This window comes from Myodes glareolus, chromosome 1 (assembly GCF_982192425.1).
Source record: "Myodes glareolus chromosome 1, mMyoGla1.1, whole genome shotgun sequence".
NCBI classification, from domain to species: Eukaryota; Metazoa; Chordata; class Mammalia; order Rodentia; family Cricetidae; genus Myodes; species Myodes glareolus.
The window spans coordinates 76,907,288-76,928,673 of record NC_142026.1 but is presented as its reverse complement, the minus strand read 5'-3'; the positions used below and the strand labels follow the sequence as shown (position 1 = coordinate 76,928,673).

At 41.7% G+C, this 21,386-nt stretch overlaps 1 protein-coding gene across 3 annotated transcripts; it reads left to right on the top strand.

Annotated features, from left to right (window-relative positions):
• Positions 1 to 3,968: 3,968 nt before the first annotated feature.
• LOC125411821 (uncharacterized) lies at positions 3,969 to 19,639 on the top strand. Of its 3 annotated transcripts, XM_048452211.3 has the most exons (8): positions 3,969 to 4,180; positions 5,258 to 5,379; positions 5,729 to 5,792; positions 6,459 to 6,548; positions 11,439 to 11,509; positions 13,122 to 13,248; positions 14,155 to 14,247; positions 16,689 to 19,639. In XM_048452211.3, exons 5-8 carry the CDS (start codon positions 11,480 to 11,482, stop codon positions 18,554 to 18,556), a joined length of 2,118 nt encoding a protein of 705 aa, XP_048308168.2. In that variant the 5' UTR covers positions 3,969 to 4,180; positions 5,258 to 5,379; positions 5,729 to 5,792; positions 6,459 to 6,548; positions 11,439 to 11,479; the 3' UTR covers positions 18,557 to 19,639. The 3 variants fall into 3 exon arrangements, with proteins under 3 accessions (XP_048308168.2, XP_087766363.1, XP_087766370.1); XM_087910237.1 differs by lacking the exon at positions 5,729 to 5,792; XM_087910244.1 differs by lacking the exons at positions 5,729 to 5,792; positions 6,459 to 6,548.
• Positions 19,640 to 21,386: the final 1,747 nt, after the last annotated feature.

The window sequence follows — 21,386 nt, the reverse complement described above, 5'->3', positions numbered from 1 at the left end:
ATTGAACTCAGGACCTTTGGAGAGCAGGCAGTGCTCTTAACCACTGAGCCATCTCTCCAGCCTGGGTAATTTTTTAATAAATAAATCATCTGTGTTTAATAGTTTTACATTGAAATTCAATAAGTAAATGTAATCTATCCTCCTGCCTGAACTTCTAGCACCTTAGTTTAACAAATGAGGAATGCTGGGTAATTTGCAAGCCTTGATAAAGCCCTGGAGACTCATTCAAAATCTTTCCATAGCATGTAAGCCATATATGATTTTGCATAATCTTGTCCAAGTTTATATTTCATGTCTGAGGCTTTAAGATGAACTTAACAGAAATTACTTAGCAGCAAAATTAGAATCCTAATCCACAGTTATGGATATTTTACTTACAAACAATAGTTTTTTCAGGTAGTACTTTTCTTTCTATCTCATCCTGGCCAACTCCACCAGAACACAGAGATTAGGCTTTTCCTTTACAGGTAAACAAATGTCTGAGTACTTTATTTTATTTTTAGTTTTTAAATTTTTTTGTCTGAGTATTTTAAAGTTGAATCTATTGTTTTAGAATTTCATATTTGTGTGCCATACATTTTGATAGACTCACTCCTGCAAACCTTCCCTCCAGTTCCTTCCCAACTTTCCCCCACCATCATACTATTCCTTCACATCTTCATGTGCTCTTTTTTCTTTTTTTCTTTTTTTTTCTTTCTTTCTTTCCTTTGTTTTTGTTTTGTTGTTCATTTTTTCCCTGAGGCAGGGATTCCCTGTGTAACAGCCCTAGCTATCCTGGAACTAGCTCTAGACTAGGCTAGCCTTGAACTCCCAGAGATCTGACTATTTCTGTCTCCCAAGTGCTGGAATTAAAGGCCTGTGCCACCACCACCAGGCTCTTTTTTTTTCCTTAACTGCCTAAATCCACTTAGTGCCAACTGTATGTACATGGGTGTAAAATCAATCTGCCCACATTTAATTTTCAATTGTTTAAAATGCCTTCACCCCAAGAGGTAGGAGTAAGATTTTAAAAAAAAAAACTGCTTTAACAGGATTTAACAGGATACAAGGACTTGAATAGACCAGTTGAAGTTCATGGGCTACATTCATAGTTAAACTTTCTGTTGATTTAACAGAACAAGTCATGCTCACACCCTAGACCAAAACATTCTGTAGACAAACCACTCCCTGGGGGGAATCCAATGGTAACTCCTTAAGGGAACTAGAACCTTAGTTGGATCCTTGGACTTTTGTTTGCCGTAGAAAAGTATCTCTTCTCTATTCCTGAAAGGTCTGGATATTAGCCACACCTGTCGTCAATGGGCGAGCAGAACTCTCTGACCTAGTCTCGGAAGGGATCTTTGTTTGAGGTAGAAACTGTTATTCCTTTGGTCTCTGGTCCCTTTAAGGGACAAGCCACGCCCACTCCCAGCAACCTTTGACCTTTCATCGCCATCTTTAATCTTTCTGTTCTCTCTTGGCGTGTGCACACATGACTCCTCTCTGTCTCTCTGTCTCCCCCTCCTCTCCTTTAAGTAATAAATGTTCAGCTTTATGTCTGTTTACTATGTCTTGTAAGCCTTTTATCCGCTGCCTGCTCACCCAATCGCTTGGGTGACCACATGGCATCACCAGCCTGTCTGAGATGAGCCGCTGTTCTGCCGCTTGCCGCTGGAAATCTGCACCACTCTGGCAGCCTTCTCTGCCAGGCTCGCAGCTGCTCTGCGAGCCCGCTGCCCAGGGATCTTGGGCAGGCCTCTGCAGGGAGGGGGCACGCCAGCATTTTTTAAGAATATTAGAAACATTGAAGGAACAGAAGTTAAATTCCAACCCTCTGACCTTTTGTCTAGCTGGAAATAAGCTCACAGTTTTGGGCCTCTGCACAGCTTGGATGCCGAGTCTGAGCAAAGGACATCAGGATTAATGAAACACGCACTCTGGATGTTGCAGATCAGAAGCCCTTTATTGTACATCACCTAGGGTGTTTTATACCTGTTATTCCTTTGGTCTCTGGTCCCTTTAAGGGACAAGACGTGCCCACTCCCAGCAACCTCTGACCTCTCGTCGCCATCTTTAATCTCTTTCTGTTCTCCCTCGGTGCACGTGTCTCCTCTCTGTCTCTCTTTCTTTGTCTCCCTCTCCTCCTTTTTCCTTTCTCTCTCTTCCCCCCTCCCTTTCTCCTCCATAACCCCCTGAATAAATATTTCAATCTCGCTCTACATGTCCATGTCTCTGTCTCCTGCTCGCCTGCCATGTGTCTGCTTGCCGCCGCACTGGCTACTCCCAGAGCCCGCGCTGCCTGCTGTCTCTCAGGGGATCTCGGGCAGGGTGCTCAGGAGGCACGCCAGCATTTTTTAAAGAATATTAATACCTAACCCATACAGGTGGGTCAACAGATGGAGACCTCATCCCTGGATCCTTGGGTTAGGGCCAAGGCAATGCGTACTCAGGAAGCAGGGTTGGTAAACAACTCTTGAGAGTATGGAACTTGTTTCTCAGAAGCCCTGAACAACAAGGGCAAGAAAGGACACCAACAGGAGAGGTGAGTAATGACCTAAATAAAATGAATTATATACTTTCTAGATATTTTGCAAAAACCCTGTTACCCTGTTTCATCTGTTTTAGATGAAAAGAGACACTTAAATGTCTTAAATTTTTATCATCCATCATGAGGATTTTTTTTCCATTTTAAGATGGGGCATTTTCTTTTGAATTATCCCTTTAATTTGTTTTTGTTGTTTTGATACAGAGCCTTACTATGTAACCTTGGCTGACCTGTAACCATCTCTATAGACCAAGAGGCCTGTATCTCACAGAAATCCACCTGCCTCTTCCATCTGAGTGCTGGGGTTAAAGACCTGTATCCACCAGGTCAGCTTATCATTTTTCCATTTTTGCTTCTTCCTAGAGTCTTTTTTTTTTTTTGGTGGGGGGAGGGTTTAATTTTTTGAGGTTTCTCTGTTTCATGGTTTGGACTTTGAGTTCCTGGAGCCATGTCTACATCACTTCTGATTTCTGGTTGTTAACAATATAATATCTAAGTCCTTTTACTTTGTTGTATATTAAGGGCTTTTAATGTCCCCTGTGACTCAGCCTGTGCCAAGTAAAGACTACTGTTCTACAGAATATCTGGAGTCTCTGGAGTTACCATATGCATATCATCCTTTAAATCTTTTCATCATATATTTTCAGGTGGTAAATTAACCCTGTTAATACTGATGATACTCCAGAGGGAAGGTTTAGAAAATCGGATTGACTTTATTTTATCACAAATCTCGGGCACTTTCCTCCCAGATATTTCTCTGGTGCTTCTTGGCATATGGCAGGCCTATTTAAGCCTGAACTCATCCTAAATTTGCAGGGAGGGACTGAGTGCCCCAGAGTTATAGTCCTTTGAGGGCCACAGCCAGCTTCAACGACATACTAAATTGCTGCAGCCCACTTATTAGACCTTAGTCCAAAGCTAAGCCCAAGTATAGTTAAACAGCTTTCCATACCCGTTTGTTTCCTTGTCCTACACACACACACACACACACACACACACACACACACACACACACACACACACACACGCACACGGTTTTTTGTTTTGCCCTGGCTGCCCTGAAATTCCCTCTGTAGACCAGGTTGGCCTCCATCTTAGACATCCACCTGCCTCTTCCTCCCTAGTGCTGGAATTAAAGGCCTGTCATACCAGTTCTGGCAAGAGTGACCTATATATTTTGATTGTCTACGTTAAGCTTGCTGAACAGAGCCAGCTAACCTGCCTGCAGAGAAGAAATTTTCCCTAAGCAGCAGAATTTCCCAAACGTCATTGCTAGTACAGTGTGAGAGGAGAAACCCGGTTTCACAGCCAAACCCAGAAGGTCGCCGACTTCAGGGGCGTTGCCCAGTGACCGGTGGACACCTGCAGAGCGGGGCCCGCTTGGGAAACCGGGCGGAAAGAGGAAGTAAGTGGGTGGGGATGTGCGAATGTGAGCAAACTGCATAGTGGGCGGGGCCAGAGTAGGCTAGGCGCTCCAAAGACGGTTGGCACAGCAAACTCGCCATTCCCTAAGTAAGGCAGACCTGAGTGCGAAAGACCTGGCTGGGTGTTCTGGGACCCGAAAACTCCCCGGAGCCGCAGTCCCCGCGAGACGGCCTGGGAAAGTCAACAGCGCAGTGGCGGGAACCGCAGCCCGGCGGCCCTGGAACCTCCCAGGTCAGAGGAGCTACGGGGCTGGGACCCAGAAGGGAAGGGACCAGGGGTGCGAGCTGTTTCTCTGCTGCTGATTTAGGAAGCCGGCTCTCAAAAAAATTTGCCTTCGGTAAATTTTAGGTAGTATGAACCGGACTAATCCTGATTTTTTCCTGTTTTAAGATTTTCAAAATAGTCTCTTAATCTCGCCAGAATGAATTTATATGTTGATGTTTGTAACAGTGTTCTCTTATTACTTCCGAAAGAACAAAGCTCTTAAATTTTAAATTATCCACGCTTTTCAACTTACGTGTTCTACCATTTTCCTGTTCAAGAGAGTGGCATTTAGAGCTTGTCAACCTAAAAAGCTTGTTAGATAGTAATCATATAAGAATCAACTGTAGATTTGTTTGAATTACAAATATATTTTAGCAAACTATGTAGGATATTTCCATTAATTTTCCATCTGAGATGTATATTATGGTGTAAATACAGTGCTCAATATTGTATGTGTGTGTGTTGTGTGTGCGCGCGTGTTTTGTTTTGTGTTTTGTTTTTTTCGAGATAGGATTTCTCTGTGGCTTTGGTGCTTGTCTTGGTACTGTTCTGTAGACCAGGCTGGCCTCGAACTCACAGAGATCCGCCTGTTTCTGTCTCCCGAGTGCTAGAATTAAAAGCGTGCACCACCCCAGCAATAATTTGTATTGTTATGTGAAGTCTAGGGTTGCATCTTCTAGTCTAGAAAGACACCTTATGCATATTGAGAGTGAGGCTATCAGGCCAGAGTATGTTCACAGTTATAAAGCACTGTATAGAACAGCAAGCACCTCAGTAGAAAGGACTCTTGAATAATTGTGACCACTCACCTACATCAGAAAAGAGTCTCTAACATTCTTTTGTCGCCTTCGTTCAAGCATGGACATGTGGCTAAACTCTTGCTTTCGGGGTCGAAACAGGGTTTCTCTGTAACAGAGAGTTCTCTTGGAACTCTAGACCATACAGGCCTCAAACTCAGAGATCCACCTGTCTCTGCCTCCTCAATGCTAGGATTAAAGGTGTGTACCACTACCACCCCACTCAAACTGTTGCTTTTTATTTCAGGATCTGTTATATTCAGTCATGTTGCTGTGGACTTCTCCCAAGAGAAGGGGGAATGCCTCGACCCTGCTCAGAGGGCTTTGTACAGAGACTGGATGTTGGTTGGAGAATTGAAGTAGAATAAGGTAGAAAAGACAATTTATTAGATACTGAATTACTGATTTGAATAAAGCACTGATTTCACAGCTAATTTCCAAGCATGACTTCATCTTGCTACTTGGAACAGAATAACCTGGAGAAATTGCTGACACAATATATTGTTGCCCTTAGCAACCTTATCACATGCATTTAAATTGCTTTAACAAGCATTTGAAAAGCCCCCAAGCCTTTATGTTTCTGGAAGTCCTGTTTACTTTTCTCCTGGCCCCACTGTGTGGTTGTAGATTATAAAATGCAAGTACAACCAGAAATGGAGACTCTCAGAGGTACCCCAGCTTCAGTCCTCCTGTGACATCTCTTCTTTTTCACTCCCAGTGGTTTAAGTTTGCTTACTCCAGAGAGATTTCTGCAACAGAATTACAGCAGTTGAAGACTGTGGGTGAGGAGAGTTTTCTTGTACTATTCTTTCTCGTCCTAACTGCTGCATGTGGGTGAGCCTTGTGTTGATGAACCTCACAGCTCATATTACAGTGGAGAATTCTCAGAGCAGGAAAGAACACTTTTGTGAGGTTTTCTTTATTCTTCGTGTTTTTTCATGTGCAGAAGTGTTAGGTTTCTTTCGTTTTTGTTCCATGAGACTCAGTAGTGTATAATATTGTCACCTTAATCATGAAGTTTCATTTCTACTCTTGAGGTTTTGTTATGTTTTGTTTTGTTTTACATTTATTCATGTGTTTACTTGCATGCCTGGTGCATATAGATGCCAGAATAGGGGTCAGTTTCCTGGAATTGGAATTGCAGGTGTATGTGAGCCATCGTGTGGGTGCTGGGACTCGATTCTTGGTCCTCTAGAGGAACAGCAGCCAGTACTCTTAATCACTGAGCTACCTTTTCAGTCCTACCCTTCAGTTTTGACTATGATTGGAAGTGGGGCTCAAGTTATGGAAACTGAAAATGCTCCCTAGATAATTTTAGTGTTCTGACCCTGCGTGACAGTTGTGGAATCATTTGTAGAGTCCTCTGTTTAGTTTTCTCTTTATCTACTGAGCAGAGTATTGTATTAGAATCCCTGATGCTTTCTGAACAATGTCTTTCTCATGTGCAGGGCTAACTGATCACCCAGAGCTCTCACCTGTGCAGTGGAACAAAGAGCCCTGGATGGTGAAGAGAGAGGAAACAGTAGCAAAGGATCCAGGTATACTGGGTTGATTGAGGCAGGAGCTGGTCAGGGGCTCAAGTGACAGTGAAAACCGGACATGAAATTGTTTTTGTCACATTCTGTTTCATTAGAAATTATTCTGGAGAATTCCACTGAGAATAGTCTCAGGATTATCCTTTTGTGGGTATTAGAATACTTTCTCTGTAAGAATAGTAAGAAGCAAATGTAATTCTGTTTGACTATGTGTGTGACTGATGCTGTCCCTCTTGAATGCATATAACTGATCATATCTTCATACCAATATTAAATAGTTTTTGGGACTGGAGAGATAGCCCAGTGGTTAAGAGCACTGATTGCTCTTCCAGAGGTCTGAGATCAATTCCCAGCAATCACTTGGTGGCTCACAACATCTGTACTGCGATCTGTTGCCCTCTTCTGGCCTGCAGACATTACATGCACTCATAAGCATAAAATACATGAATAGATAAATCTTTAAAAATAATTAAATAGTTTTCATTCTGATAACTTTAATATATTATAAAATTTGGAAAATTGATACCTCTTAGTTTTTCTCTGCTCTCAGAATTTTGCAGCTTTTTGTAGTTCCTTCAAAATCTTTTTGGGTTATTTCTCCACTTTTTAAAACAATGGTAGCAGAATTTTTGTTGTTGTTTTTGTTTTTTGAGACATGGTTTCTCTGTAGCTTTGGAGCCTGTCCTGGAACTCAATCTGAAAATCAGGCTCTCCTCGAATGTACAAGGATCCCCTCTGGCTCCCGTGTGCTGGGATCTATTAATGGCAATATAGCCCTTAATATTATGTCCTGTGTCATTTTCCCCTGTCAATGTGCTTGGAAAGGCATTTCTTTATTATCCTTTTCTCTTTTTTTGAGTGCCTTAAATTTTTCATTATATAGTCAAAGTTAGTTAATTAATTAATTCACACCTTATTCATTAGAAATATTTCTGAGTGGGTTTTAACCTATTTATCTATCTACCTTTCTTTCTTTTGAGAAAGGCTCTCACTGTATAACTCTAGATGTTCTGGAAATTTATAATGAACTTTGTAGATCATCTGGCCTTGAACGCACATAGATTTATCTGCTTCTATCTCCTGAACGCTGGGATCAGAGACTTGTGCCACCACTGCCCGGCAAAATATTTTTTCCATTTTTGAGATTATAACTGCATAAATTCCCACTTCCTTTTCCTTTTTTTTTTTTGTTTTTTTGTTTTTGTTTTTTTGTTTTTTTGAGACAGGGTTTCACTGTAGCTATCAAGCCTATCCTGGAACTAGCTCTTGTAGACCAGGCTGGCCTTGAACTCACAGAGATCCTCCTCCCTCTGCCTCCCAGGCTGGGATTAAAGGCGCGTGCCACCACTGCCCTGTTTAACTAATTCTTATAACTTAACGTTAGCCCTTAATTCTTATCTGAGTTAGCCTCGTAGCTTGGTACCTTTTTTGGTGAGGCAGTCACATCTTGCTTCCACTGAGGCTGGGTCACGACTGGAGACTGAGCTTCCCTCTTCCCAGAATACTCCTGTTCTCATTGCACCACCTCTACTTCCTGCCTGGCTACTGGCCAATCAGCATTTTATTAAAAATAATACAAGTGACAGGATAAATGACCATTGTCCCATAGCATCCCTCCCCTTTTTAAAAAAAAAACAAGAACAATGGATCTAATATCATTTGTTTAGCTTTTCTCCTGACCATTATCCATTACAACTTGTAATCAACATTCTAAACAAAGGAAAATATCCATAGACCAATTTTTAGGAACGTGGGCATAGTTTTCCAGGCTACTTCCTGCTGATTGGCATTGATAATCTTATGGGGCCCTAAAGAAAATTTAGAATTATGATCAAGTCCTGATTGGAGTATCCTGTGAGGCTTGATCATCTCAGCCAGCATCCTGAGGCTGTTCTGGATGTAGAACTCAGACATCTGGACCACCCGCTTCTATCAGAATTTTTCTTGAACAAACCAGATTTTTTCTTAACCTGGAATGAATCCACAGCCTCTCATTTCATGTAGAAACAAAAGCAAAACCTCATCTCCAAAGTAACATACCTTTGACTTCAATTTTGAAGTCAAGGTATTTTCAATAATACTTATCTTGCTTTAATCCAGCAGCATTTATAAACAGATATCTTTTAGCAGCTGTTGCTAAGTAGCTGTTGCTCCTTCCTCGGCATTCAAACAATTCAAAGAGAGCATAATAACATACAGTATCAAGATTCTCTGTGTATTTTTCATCTTTACGTGGCTTTATTTTAACTTCTATTTCTTTTATTTTTATTTTTAATTTTTGGCTGTTTGAGACAGGGTTACTCTGCGTAGTCCTGAAACTCCCCCTGTAGACCAGGCTGTCCTTGAACTCACAGAGATCTGTTCTCCTGGGCCTCCCAAGTGTTGGGATTAAAGGTGCATGCCACCACACCTTGAACTCACAGAGATCTGTCTGCCCCTGCCTCCCAAGTGCTGGGCTTAAAGGTTTGTCCTTTACTGTATTGAACCATGTTCCATTTCTCTCATGAGTTTTGTTGAACTCAACTTTGTCAGGTGATATTTCTGTTTCTACTGACACTTTGTTCTTGAATTTTTCTTCCCTATAATTTTGTTGGTGTTATAGGTGGTTGTATTTTGGTATTATTTTTTTGTCTTCTTATTGCTGGTTTGCTATGTTGTGCCTGGCTTGCTTATTTGGTTTTTGTTGTTGTTGTTGTTGTTGTTTAATTTTTTAAAAATGATTTATTTATTTATTAATTATATGTACAGTAGTCTCAGTATTCTGTCTGTATGTATGCCTGCGGCCAGAAGAGGGCACCAGATCTCATTACAGATGGTTGTGAGCCACCATGTGGTTGCTGAGAATTGAACTCAGGACCTTTGAAGAGCAGGCTCTTAACCGCTGAGCCATCTCTTCAGCCTGTGTTTGTTTTTTGAGACAGGATTTCTCTGTGTAGCTTTGAAGCCTGTCCTGGAACTAGCTCTGTAAACCAGGCTGGCTTCAAACTCAGCGCCTGGTTTATTCTTTCTTGACTTTCTTATATTCATCTTTTCCTCACCTGTATTTCATCTCATGGGTCCTCTTGGATAATATCTCTCTATGTCTTTTTTTTTCTGACTGCTTCAAACTTGCGATGTGTCTTTTTTTTTTCTTAGTGTGTGCATATGGATGTTTTGCTTGCATGTATGTCAGTGCACCTTGTACAAGCCTGGTGCCTGCAGAGGCCCAAAGACATCATATCTTCTGGAGTTACAGTTATAGTCTGTCATGGGATTTGAACCTGAATTCCTTTGGAAGAGCAGTCAGTGTGTTGGACCCTGAAGTCCAATCACCGAGGAGGAGTTGCCCCAAGAGACCACTCTCATGCCACAGTTGATGTAAAAGCAAGAGGATTTAATTAATTCTGTCGTAACAGTGTCCTTCAGCATTTGGGAAGCCAAAAAGACCCCGAATAGCTGGTACAGGTTACTTTTAAAATAAAAAGCTACAGAAACAAGGGGGGAAAACTCAGGGGTTGTTCTTCAATTATTAGGATTGACTTATTCAAAGGGCTATTAACAATAATTGGTCTGAGCCAGGGCTGGAGGGCAGGTGAGGTAAGAGGAAACATTTGAGGGTTACTTTGACCCCTTCCCAGGGACTAAGTCAAAACACCAGGAACTGAGTCAACACCTAAGGGTTATTTTGCCCCTATTCCAATAACTGAGTTCTATTTGGAGAACATTCACAAGGACCTAGGGAGGTGGAAAGTTTTCAACATTTCAGTACGTGCATGTGTAGTTGTTAGGTCCTTGGTTCTCAGGGGAGGAGGAGCACTACTGCTAAGAGGCCTCAGAAATGGCCTCAGAGTTGTCAGAAATGACTTTAGAGTTATCCTAGATGTTTACAAGTGTTCTTAAATGCTGAGCTTTCGCCTCCCCACCCCCCTATCCTCTATTCTTTCATTCTTGTGTGCATAGTCTGCTTTACTTATTCTCTTCAATGTGTTTGGGTGAAATGGCCTGTTAACTCATGACTATCTTCAAATGCACTTACCTCTCTGGCAGCTGATGTTGTGCGCAGTGTCAGGACTAAAGACTACCTAGCTGGGTGTTCGTGGCACACGCCTTTAATCCTAGTACTCGGGAGGCAGAGGAGGGAGGATCTCTGTGAGTTCAAGGCCAGCTGGGTCTGCAAGAGGTAGTTCTAGGGCAGGCAACAAAGCGACTTGGAAAAACCCTGTCCAAAGACTATCAAGGGACCAGATCTGATGCAAGACAAAGAGTCTTTTTTATTCTGCATGCTGGGGCCAACCATCCTACAAAAAGGCAAGATGGTTCTGACTCCCCCTGCCCAAGGATGTGGGAGCTTCTTTAAGCCTTACTGAGGGGAGTGTCTAAGGAAGTTAGGTCATTTTAGATATGATTGGCTTAAGCAAGTGTTAATCATTAGTTCGTTCTAATTGGCTGGGGCTAGTCAGAAGCTGGTCAGGGCTACAGTTTTCCATTTTGGGGGCAGGCCTAGGTAAGTCCCAGGCCGTGTCCTTGAGCTGCTGTGGAAACTGGCTAAGCTTGGCCTGGCCTAGTACTGCATGTACCACGCGTCCTCCTTGCTGTTGGGGATGTTGGAGATTGATTGTCCTTTATTTGTGACTTTTCCTTAGACATTGCTTATTCAGTCTCAGGAGACTGAGATTGAGGCCTGATCTCTGAGAGAAGGCTGAACAGCCTGTTAGGACATCGGCTCTGTCCTTTCATTAGAGACATGCTGTCTGGTTGCAATAATATGGTTAATGGTTGTTTTCTATCATGGCTTTAAAAACATTGTAGTCTCCTAACTGTAGGAATATTGATAAGACATCTTGTATTATTCTGTTTGGATCTTTTTATGTGGTATATGACTTTGTTCCTAACAGCTTTTAATATAAATTTTAGATTTATCTTTTTGACACCCATGAATAAAAGTGCAAGAAGAGATGGCTGGTTCTTCAGTAAATTCGTCCCAGGTCAGTGTTATGCCCACTTCTCATCTGTAGAATTTGTACAGGAAAATGGATTGAAGACCTGTAATTCTGAAATGTTTTCCGTTGTGACTGATGATCAGAGAAATATGCTGATAGCCGATTGCTACAGAGGATGGATGCATATCTTTATTTATCCATGAAGAGAGCAATGTTCCACAGGGGCTCCATTGGAGGGATCTATCAGATATCCCTAAAGCAGTTTTATGAAAGTGCACATTCAGATGCTTGCAGCATCCCCCTAACATCACTGAGCTAGGAAGAGGTAGTCTTAGACAAGATCACACTGTCTCTGAGCCTCATGCAGAGTATTTAAGCTATCTAGAGTGCAGAGCACTGCTGTTCTATGTATCATCTTGGCCTAAAGCAGCGGGTCTCAACCTGTGGGTCATGACCCATTTGGTAAGGGTTACAGTACTAGGGAGGTTGAGAACCATTGGCCTAAAGTGATGCTCTTGTCAGTAAATTCAGATTGTAGTTTCATTGCGTCTCTCCTTCTCTCTCTCTCTCTGTCTGTCTCTCTGTCTGTCTCTCTCTCTTGAGATAGAGTATCACTATGTATCCCTGGCTGTCCTTTATCATTATTAATTTATAATTTATTTATTTATTATGTATACAATGTTCTGCCTGAACACCAGAAGAGGGCACCAGATCTATGACAGATGGTTGTGATCCACCATATGGTTGCTGGGAGTTGAACTCAGGACCTCTGGAAGAGCAGCCACTGCTCCTAACCGCTGAGCCATTTCTCTAGCCCCCAGTCCTGATCTTTATATGTACTTTATGGTTGCCAAAAATATTCTCATAAAACAATCTCATTATATGGTGCATATTTGGAGCATCGGTGATTTGGATTATTACATCTCTCTTTTTACTGTGAGAAAACCAGAACTTTCTGACAGACTTACTTACTTATTTCTGTTATTTATTTATTTATTTATTATTTTGAGGCAGAGCCTCACTTTGCCACCTTGGTCTGGAACTCACTATACAAACCTGGAATGCAAAGAGATCTGCCTACTTCTACCTCCTGAGTGCTGGGATTTAAGGTGTGTTTCACCACACCTGGCATTTAAAATCTTCTGACATTAAATTAATCCATAAATTCTGCCTCCCAAGTTTTGCCTCTTTTCTGTACAAAATTAGGGAGCAGCAGTATTGATCCTAGATCCTTAACTCAACAGAGCTTATTAGAATACAGTCTGATAAGACCTAAATGCAGAAAAGATTGATCCAGTGTCACTATTTTAGTGAGGTCTACCATTGTGGCATTTAGAAACATAATTTTATCACAAATTTTCTGTCTCAGATGCATACACTGTGATTTTGTGTGAAACGGACCCAACCTTGATAAGAAGTATATTTCTCTGTCCGGACTTTGAATTTATATCTTATATGCTCTAAAAGTATATTGTTTCTGGGAATATATCTCCTCTTTAACCAGTTAGACAACACATTTTTTAGTGTAGTCACTCAAGAAAGCATCTTACTGCATAACTGTGCTCCCTCATTTGCAGCAGAAAAATAGCCCAGTTTCCCTTGTGTTCTTTGTATCCAGTAAGAAACTCTACTCATGGTAAATTTATGTTCATTTCAGGGGCCGTTGACATTCTGGGATGTGACTGTGGACATCTCCCAGGAGGAATGGGAATGCCTGGACTCTGCTCAGAGGACTTTGTACATGGATGTCATGTTGGAGAATTACAGCAACCTGATCTCTGTGGGTGAGGATATTTTTCTCACATAATTCGTAACTGATACTTGATATGTGCCTACTTTGTAGATGTGGAGACTCTCTGGGTAGCTATCTTAGAAACTATAGGAACCTAGGGAGATAATGTTAATTAATGCTTCCTCCTGGTATTTGATGTTTTCATCATATTTTCCCTTTTGGAGGCATCATGAAACTTTCCTTTTAAGTCAACATTATCTTCAGAAACCCAGTGGCAGGTGTTTTCACCCACGTCCTAAAGTATCATTTCAGTCATTGCATTTGATTCATCCATAAACTGATTATAATCCTATCCACATCCTCACGTTCCATTTCCATTGTTGCATTTGACTGATAATATTCCCACCAAATCCTGAAGTTCCATTTTCATCATTACATTTGTCTCAGTCTTAACAGGAAGCAGTCTGCAAACTGAAAATGCTCCCTAAATATTTCTTAGGCTTTATCTTTTTTTATGCATGGGTGTTAGCCTACATTACATGAGTGTTGAGGGTGCCTGACTAAGCTATCAGGAGGCAGCCGAGGCCCTGAATCTGAAGCTACAGAGGAGTGTGAGCTACCACAGGTGCTGGGAACCAAACTGGGTCCTTTTGACCATTGAGCCATCTATTTAGAACTTCCTGTAAATGTTAAGATTGCCTGACTAAGCTATCAGGAGGCAGCCGAGGCCCTGAATCTGAAGCTACAGAGGAGTGTGAGCTACCACAGGTGCTGGGAACCAAACTGGGTCCTTTTGACCATTGAGCCATCTATTTAGAACTTCCTGTAAATGTTAAGATTCTTACATGATAGAACAATTGGTAAATTATTCCTAGAGTCTTCTATTATGTCATCTCTTTAGCTATCTGGTATGTTTTATAGAATCCAGCAAAATCATGTGCCACTTTCTAATATACAGGTATTATTGTGTGCAAGGCAGACCTGGTCCCATGTCTGGAGCAAATCCAAGTGCCCTGGAATGTGAAGAGAGAGGAGATGGTGGCCAACCCAGGTAGGGGTGAGTGAATGAACAGAACAGGACAGAAGTTAGGGGCTCAAGTGAAAGAGGAAGATAAAACAGAAAAGGGTTTTGCTGTTTTCTGTCTCACTAGAGGTGATAACTGTACTTAGTGCAATGCTCTCAAGATGCAGCCTATTGTAAATGCCAGAAGACATTGTTCTCATTGCACATGTATTATCTTGAAAGCACTACTAGAATGCCAGTGCAATTTTATTTGTCTATAAGGGAGAGGGATTCTGTCTTAGGAACTATTCATGATCTTTAGTTATCTGTCTTCAGGCCAATAAGAAGTGATTTTCTTTTTTTTTCCTTTTTTTTTTCTTTCGGTTTTTCAAGACAGGGTTTCTCTGTAGCTTTAGAGCCTGTCCTGGAACTTGCTCTTATAGACCAGGCTGGCCTCAAATTCACAGAGATCTGCCTGCCTCTGCCTCCCAAGTGCTGGGATTAAAGGTGTGCGCCACCACCGCATGGCAAGAAGTGATTTTCATTGCTATAATTTGTTTGTTTGTTTCTCTGAGTATCCCTAGCTGTCCTGGAACTCACTTTGTAGACGAGGCTGGCCTTGAACTCTCAGAGATCTGCCTGCCTGAGCTTCCCAGTGCTGGGATTAAAGGTGTGAGCCACAATACCTGGCACATTATCATTTCTTTTTATGATTGTTCTATTACCAAGGCAGGATTCATCCTGCTGCTTGTTCCTTTAAGTTTGAGTAGACTGAGGAGTCCTGCCATGTGGGTGACTCAGTAGGTCTGCTGGGTTTGATCGTCTCATGCTGTTCATGTGCTTCTTTCCAGGCCTAACATCCTGTCTGATAGCATCATCTATTGATACATGTTGGATATTGAAATATTCTATAGTCACTTGGGCAGTGGTGACACATGCCTTTAATCCCAGCTCTGAAGCCTCTCCTGGAACTAGCTATTATAGACCAGGCTAGCCTTGAACTCACAGAGATCCCCCTGCCTCTGCCTCTCAAGTGCTGGAATTAAAGGCCTACGCTACCACTGCCCCGCTGCTATTGACCATTTATCTCTTTATTCGGACCACCAGGTGTTTTAGACAGGCACGGTAATACAGATTCACAAAGTTAAACAAATGCAGTGTAAAAAGAAAAATATTACCTTGCAGTTTAGCAAAAGTATCTTTTTTTTCCAGGATGGAAAAATGGCTCAATAGTTAAGAGCACTGGTTGTTCTTCAGAAGACCTGGGTTCAATTCCCAGCACATACATGACAGACAGCTCACAACTGTCTGTGACTTCAGTTCTAGGGGACCCAACATCCCTATATAGACACTCATGGAGGCATACCATCAATGCACATAAAGTAGAAATAAATCACTAAGTTCAAAAACAAGAAGTATTTTCTTTATATCCATTACTTTTGATGATTTTAATATGTCTATAGGGGGAAAAAAAGTTTTACCAGGCGGTGGTGTCACATGTCTTTACTCAGCACTCAGGAGGCAGAGGCAGGCAGATCTCTGTGAGTTCAAGGCCAGCCTGGTCTATAAGAGCTAGTTATAGGACAGGTTCCAAAACTACAGAGAAACCCTGTTTTATAAAAGAAAGAAAGAAAGAGAGAGAGAGAGAGAGAGAGAGAGAGAGAGAGAGAGAGAGAAAGAAAGAAAGAAAGAAAGAAAGAAAGAAAGAAAGAAAGAAAAAGAAAGAGTCTTACCAGGCAGTGGTGGCACACATCTTTAATTCCAGCACTTGGGAGGCAGAGGCAGGTGGATCTCTGTGAGTTTGAGGACAGCCTGGTCTACAGAGTGAGTTTCAGGACAGCCAGGACTGTTTCACAGAGGAACCCTTTCTCAAAAAGAAAAAAAAAACAAGAAAAAAGTCTCTCTCAAGATTTTTTGTTGTTGTTTTTTGAGACAGGACCTCTCAGTGTAGCTCTTGCTGCTCTGGGACTAGCCATGTAGATCAGGCTGGCTTGGGATTCACAGAGATCTGCCTGCCTTTGTCTAATAACTTCTGGGATTAAAGACATGTTTTGCCACACCCATCTCTGTCAAATTTATGAGAAAAAATTTAAACTTAAAAGACTTTTGAATATTCTGAGCAAGGATGTGTCACCAGTACACTTACTAAGTGGAGATATTTTGAATTTAATGTTAGACGGTTTTACAATATTTCAAGGGGGGGGTATTAGGCAGAGTAACATATTTCAAATGTAATCCATCAGAGAGCTCTGTTCCCAGTGTTTCTTCAACTATTTTTCTTACTTTTTTGCATATGAAATTTAGACAGGGATAAAAAGGCTGTTATCTGTAATGGAGATTGGAGTGAGGTTCTTCTGGGCATCCATGCAGTGGCTTCCTGAGAGCTCTGTTGTAAAGAACTGCATTTACTTATCTCAGAGAACTCAGATATTGAATCTGTTTTCATCATGCATCAAACCCTATTAGCCCTAATTGTGCTCATTTTCCAGAGAATCAACGGATGTTGAATGAATCAGAAGAGGTCTTGGATCAAGACTCAAAGTTTACTATTGGTGAATATGTGACAATTCAACAGAAGTCGTGTAAATGTAATGAGCTTGGCAAAATGCTTCATGAATCCTCCAAATGGACACTGAGCCAAACAAATAATACTATAGAAAACTGCTACAAATACAGATGGATACAAAACCACAGGGATGATTGTATTGAATCAATCAACTTTAGTAGCTATAAACACATGCACACTGGAGAAGAACCTTGTGAATATAAAGATGTTGGCAAATCTTTAAGTTTATTTTCAAACATAAGTCAGAGTCATGGAATCTACTTAGGAAAGAAAGAGTATAAATATAATGAATATGATAAATATTTTTGCTTTACCCCAAAACTTGTACAGCTAAGAATCCATAGTGGAGAAAAATCACACCAATTCAGGAAATGTGGGAAATCCTTGAGGACCTGCTCAAACCTCGGTACACTGCAGAGACCTTTTACTGGAGAGAAACTATGGAAATGCACAGAGTGTGACAAGTCCTTTAAGTGTTTGTCCGACCTTAAAACCCATTACAGAATCCATCCCGGAGAGAAACCTTTCAAATGTAAGAAATGTGACAAATCTTTCACCTACTGCTCATCGCTTAGAGAACATCAGAACATCCACGAGGGCAAACTTTACAGATGCTGGGATTGTGGCAAATCGTTTACCCGGTGTTCATCTCTTAGAGCCCATGAGAAAATCCACACTGGAGAAAAACCTTTCAAATGTAGAGAATGTAATAAGTCCTTTTATATGCTGTCCCAACTTAGAAAACATGAGCGAACCCATACTGGAGAGAAACCTTACAAATGTAAGGAATGTGACAAATCCTTTACGTACTGCTCATCTCTTAGAGAACATCAGAACATGCATGCTGGGAAATTTTATAAATGTCAGAAATGTGGCAAAACCTTTACCCGGTGCTCATCTCTTAGGGCACATGAGAAAATTCATACTGGAGAAAAACCTTACAAATGTAAGCAGTGTGGTAAGTCCTTTTATATATTGTCCCAACTTCGAAAACATGACAGAACACACACTGGAGAGAAACCTTACAAATGTAAGGAATGTGGCAAATCCTTTACCCAGTGTTCAACCCTTAGGATACATCAGAAAATTCATGCTGGAGAGAAACCCTACGAATGTAAAGAGTGTGGTAAGTGCTTTTATAAGTTATCATACCTTAAAGTCCATTACAGAACCCATACTGGAGAGAAGCCTTACCAATGTAAAGAATGTGGTAGGGGCTTTTCTCAGTTGTCCTGTCTTAAAAGCCATGGCAGAATTCACACTGGAGAGAAACCTTACAAATGTAGTGAATGTGGCCGATCCTTTACGCATCACTCAACCTGTAGGAGACATCAGAGTACTCATGCTGCAAAACTTTATCAATGCGAGGAGTGCGACAAATCCTTTGCCAAACCTTCATCTCTCAGAACACATCAGAAAACCCATGCAGGAGAGAAACCGCATGATTGTAAAGAATGTGGTAAGGCCTTCTATCAACTGTCACACCTGAAAGTCCATTACCGAATCCACACTGGAGAGAAACCTTACAAATGCAGTGAATGTGACAAATGTTTTACCAAATGTTCATCTCTCAGAACACATCAGAAAATCCATGCAGGAGAGAAACCTCATGGTTGTAAGGAATGTGGTAAGGCCTTCTATCATTTATCACACCTTAACATCCATTACAGAATTCATACAGGAGAGAAACCTTACAAGTGTAGTGAATGTGACAAATCCTTTACCACACTGGCAAACCTTAGAAGACATCAGAAAATTCACACTGGAGAGAAAACTTTCCATAGTAAATAATATGGTGTATGCTTTTTCCAGAGCTGTCTGTAGGGACCACTGCAGTCTCCACATCAGAGAATCATTACGAACTTGGGAAACTTGTGAAAGCCTTTAAGGAATTTTTAAAAAACATCAAGAGTTTATAGTGAAGAAAAATTATAAGACCATAAGTTAGTGTATTACAAAGAAGAAAACTAGGCATACACAAAATTGTCATGTATTTCAGTGGAATATGGTTTTTTTTATTTAATAGGGAAATGTTCTTTGGAAACATTTTTGTATTGTACGTATTGAAATTGCCTGACATAAGTACAGTACAGTTGGCTAGATTACACTGAAAAGCATCCTTATTAGCAAATGGTTTTATGATAATTTGTATCAATTGTTGTTACGTCAGAGCTGATGAACCCAAGTAAAGTGTCAGGGAAGTTAGATAGATAGGAACTAGCCACTAATCAACACGGGACACCATCTGAGAGATCTTTTTTTTTTTTAAGACGATTTTTTTGTGTAGCTTTGAAGCATGTCCTGGAACTCACTCCGCAGACCAGGCTGGCCTCAAACTCACAGGGATCCTTCTACCTTTGCCTCCAAAGTGCTGGGATTCAAAGCATGTGCCACCACCACCCAGCTCTGGATAGACTTCGTATGCCAATTTCAGATGCTTTGTGAGTCAGACACAGATACCAGCACAATTCAAAGCCCTTTGTTTGATGACATTTCAGTAACCATGCTAGTTCACGACAGTTCCAGTGCCAAGAATTTGGACATTTTTGTGCATATGAAGACAACGTTTTTAACTTCCTGTTCATGCTGAATCATTTCAAAACAAATTCACTGGCTGGTAGTGGTGCGTGCCTTTATCCCAGCACTTGGGATACAGAGTCAGGCGAGTCTCTGAGTTCAAAGGCAGCCTGGTCTTCAGAGTGAATTCCAGGACAGCCAAGGCTACATACAAAGAGAAACCCTTGCCTCAAAAAACAAACAAAGCCACATACCTATACACACCAGTCATACTTGAACAGAATCCTGTCATGGATACCCTCCCCTTCCAGAAGTTTTTGGGGTTTTTTTTGTATTAAATGTTGGATGAAGTACTCACCTGTATTGTCCTAGGACTCGGTTTTATTTCTCCATGGGTAGGGTTCAGGGGGTGGGGTGGTCACAGAAACTTACGGGTGCAGCCATTGCGTCTTGCTGCCGCCTGCTGCTGTTGAATGAAATTGGGTGCAGTAAAGAAACCAAAATAGCCTCTCTGTGGGGGAAAAGGGAAAAGTTTATTCCAAATCGCCAAGGCTTTCTCCCGGGAAAGCAAGAAGTGGTGACAGGTGAAAGATTTCCAGGAGGAATGGGGAAAGGGAGCTTGTGGGTGGGATGGAACTAGTGAGCCTGAACCGAGGGTGCCTAGACAAGTCAGTAGACCCCAAAGTCATACATTACTGGAAGAACCACTCATTCTTGCCGGAGATAAGGAGAATGACTCCCTTTTTTAGCAAGTAGGAATTTTCTTCAAACCCCTTAGGAAATAGAGACTTTGTCTAATTGCCTGGCCCTGGACAAAGGAGTTTCTTTGGGGAAATAGACAGCAGATACTCCCTGTTAACAAGGCATCATTAATATTAAAGTTGAGCCTGCCTGTGGTGGAAAATGCCTTTAATCCCAACACTTGGTAGGCAAAGGCAGGTGGGTCTCTGTTCAAGGCCAGCCTGCTCTACAGACCCAGGTCCACAGACAGCCAAGCCAGAACTATGCAAAGAAACCCTGTCTCGAAAAACAAGTGAAGTCCAGTAAGGTAGAAAAGACCTATCGTTAGATACTAATTTACTTATTTATTTAGTGGTTTACTTAGACCATTTTGTGTTCTGCCTATTACCAAACATAATTTCACCTTACTACCTGGATCAGAAGGCAATTGAGGAAGGGGAAATGTGTGAAACACAGTAGGTTTTCTGGCCTTGGTAATGGCACAACAAAGGGCGACTCTCTTCAGCTGGAACATAGGCATTTGGAAAACAAAAGCTTGCAGCTAACTACTAAAGTGCCACTTTGCTTGCTAGCACCCCCTTATGGTTTTAGAGCTTGAGAATACAAACCGAAGTCCACGTCAGTGCTGTTGGAATACTCGTGGGGGAGATTCCCTCAACTTTATCATTTCTGCCAGGAATGATGAATGCCCCAAGAAACTTATTACTGTACCACATATGCAGATGAGCTTTCTTGAGTAGAAGTAGGAATACACTTCCACATGAGGTGGGTATGGTTGTTTACACCCCTCAAAGAAAACTTTGGTGTTTTTGTTTCTCTGAGACAGTTTCTTTTGCGTAGCCTTGGCTGTCCTGGAACTCTTTCTGTAGACCAGGCTGCCTTGAACTCAAGAGATTTGCCTGCCTCTGCCTCCCAAATGCTGGGAGTGCAAGGCGTGCACCAGCACTGCTTGGCATGTCCAGAATATTTGCAAGAAACTGTTTTAGGATCTGGATGTGGGTTTTGGCCCACCTTTAATTCCAGCACTAGGTAGAAGAAAGCAGAGCTCTGAGTTTGAAGGTAGCCAGGGCTAAGTGGTGAGACCTGGTTCAAAGGAATAGCAAACTATAAAGCATTACTGGTTGAAAATTCTTGGCAAAGCCGGCTGATTAGTGACTGCTCTGCTCTCTGTAGCAGAGTGGCTGCCCCTGCTTGGGGACCTGCGGCATGGTCTCCTGGCCCGCTGCAGCCGTTTGGAATTGCGCTGTCCCTGCCTGGGACTGGCTGCTCTTGGGACCTGCTGCCCACTGCCGCAGCTTGAAGACCTGCAGCGTTTCTGCTGCTGCAGCCGCTGGGGATCCACAGCATTTTAAATTTTACAATT